This window comes from Propithecus coquereli, unplaced genomic scaffold (assembly GCF_000956105.1).
Source record: "Propithecus coquereli isolate 6110/MARCELLA unplaced genomic scaffold, Pcoq_1.0 Scaffold525, whole genome shotgun sequence".
Lineage (NCBI taxonomy): Eukaryota > Metazoa > Chordata > Mammalia > Primates > Indriidae > Propithecus > Propithecus coquereli.
Window position 1 is genome coordinate 229,496 of NW_012151119.1, and position 2,084 is coordinate 231,579.

Here is a 2,084-nt window from a genome sequence, read left to right on the forward strand (position 1 = left end):
AGTGTGTTCTCGGGTGTGGGTGCCCCTGGGTCGTCATTTGAGGGGACAGAAATCTGCATCCCAACCTAAAACTCACCGATGCAAAAACACAACATAAAAATGAAACCAGGGGGGCTGGGCTCACGCCTGTCATCCCAGCACTCTGGGAGGCCGAGGCGGGAGGATCGCTCGAGGTCAGGAGTTCGAGGCCAGCCTGAGCAAGAGCGAGACCCCGTCTCTACAGAAAAAAAATAATAAAAAATGAAAAAAAAAAGGGTTGTACACATCATTCATCCAACCGACATCTCGCAACGACAGGCAAAGGCCACTAACGGGCGGTTCACAGAAAGAACCCGGACGGCCCTGCCGCGTGTGAAGAGGTTCTCAACTCCTTCCCGATGGAGTCGTGTAAATTTAAATGATTCTTTCCTACCTCTCAGATTATTAAAGATTTTAAGTTATGGGAGTGAGCAAACACTTCTTTAAGAACACAGATTGGCTTAACCTAGTGCAATTTCACAAGCACAAATCTTGACTCAACAATTTCACTTCCGCTTTTGGGTATTTTCACACTCGAGTGTAAAGACACGTGAGGTTTACCGCGCTGTTGTTTGTAACAGCGGAGGCGCGGAATCGACTCAGATGCTCGTCCAGAGAGGACTGTTTATTTTAATAAGCTACAGGCCAGTGGGGTGGCGCACATGTTTAGTCCTAGCACTCTGGGAGGCCAAAGGGGGAGGATCGCTTGAGGGCAGGAGTTTGAGACCAGCCTGGGCAATATAGTGAGACCCCATCTCTAAGAAAAAAAAAATGTAAAAATAGCTACTCATGATGGCGTGTGCCTGTGGTCCCAGCTACTCGGGAGGCTGAGGTGGGAGGATCTCTTAAAGCCAAGAGTTCAAGACCAGCCTGGGCAACATAGCAAGACCCCGTCTCTACAAAAAATAAGAAAAATTAGCTGGGTGTGGTGGTGCACGCCTGTAGTCTCAGCTACTTGGGAGGCCGAGGCAGGAGGATCGCTGGCGCTCAGGAGGTTGAGGTTGCCGTGAGCTATGACGACGCCACTGCATTCTGAATGGCTGCAGGTACCTGGGGAGTGCGAGTATGAGGCTGGCAGGCCTACAGCGATTGGCTGATCATTTAAAAACCAGCTACTGAAAACCGAATTTTCGATCAGGAAGTCTCCCAAAGCGCACACTGTCAGGCAGCGAAGGGCCGTCACGGACAGCCCAGCTCCCTCCTTGCCACGACCTGCCCGGCCTCTGCCCGGCCGCAGAGAGGCGCACAGTTGCGCGGCGGGTTGCCAAAGTCAGCTGGCTGTCACCCCAAGACCAAGGTTCCCAGGAAGCCCTCGGGCCGGCTGATCCCGTGCAACAGGTCCAAGTTCCCGGGTTGACCCGTGCGCAGCAACTGGCCAGCGGGTGGCTCCTGGCTCTGCTGAACGGCCGAGCCCCTCAGGCTGGCGACCAGGCAACAAGGGGTTGCCCGCCGCCCCCGCCGCCTCGTTCTGATCCGTCCACACACGCGATCCCAGAGTGTGTGCAGGCTGCGGCCGGCTGCTCGGCCACCGGTGAACGGCGGGGCACGGCAGCTGCTGAGCACTCAGTGGGGACTCTGCGAATCTACAGTTAGCACCTGCATCTACAGTTAGCACCTGCATCTACAGTTAGCACCTGCATCTACAGTTAACACCTGCCGAATCTACGCTTGACACCCGCAGAGCCCACAGCCCGCCGCCTGGGCGCCCAGTTCCAACGCTTCGCCGGCCCCTGCCGGTCCCCAGTGCCCGCTCCGCTCCCGGCGGAGAGACGCGCCCGCGCAGCCCCTCCCGCGGGGCACAGGTGACAGAACCGCCGGTCCCGCCAGAGCCGCCGCCGCCACTCGCTGCCTCCCCCGCGCCGCCCTCGTCCCCGCCGCGGCGGGCTCGCGGCCTCCCACTGACCTGGCGCCCTCGCCCCGCTCCCCGCGCGAGTTGTAATTCACCGTCATGACCTTCACGGCGTCCTTGAACACCACGTCCCCCTGGCTCAGGTACCGCAGGGTGCGGCGGACGGGGAAGCGGCCCTTCATGGGCATGGCGGCGGCGGCGGCGGCGGCGGCGGCGG

General features: G+C 59.0%; 1 protein-coding gene across 1 annotated transcript in view; it reads right to left on the reverse strand.

Annotated features, from left to right (window-relative positions):
- MRPS25 (mitochondrial ribosomal protein S25) overlaps positions 1 to 2,084 on the reverse strand; it is a 16,081-nt gene that overhangs the window by 11,618 nt on the left and 2,379 nt on the right. Inside the window, exon 4 of the mRNA XM_012656889.1 lies at positions 1,922 to 2,043. Within this exon, the coding sequence (XP_012512343.1) occupies positions 1,922 to 2,043 (122 nt within the window). The remainder of the gene's footprint in view (positions 1 to 1,921; positions 2,044 to 2,084) is intronic.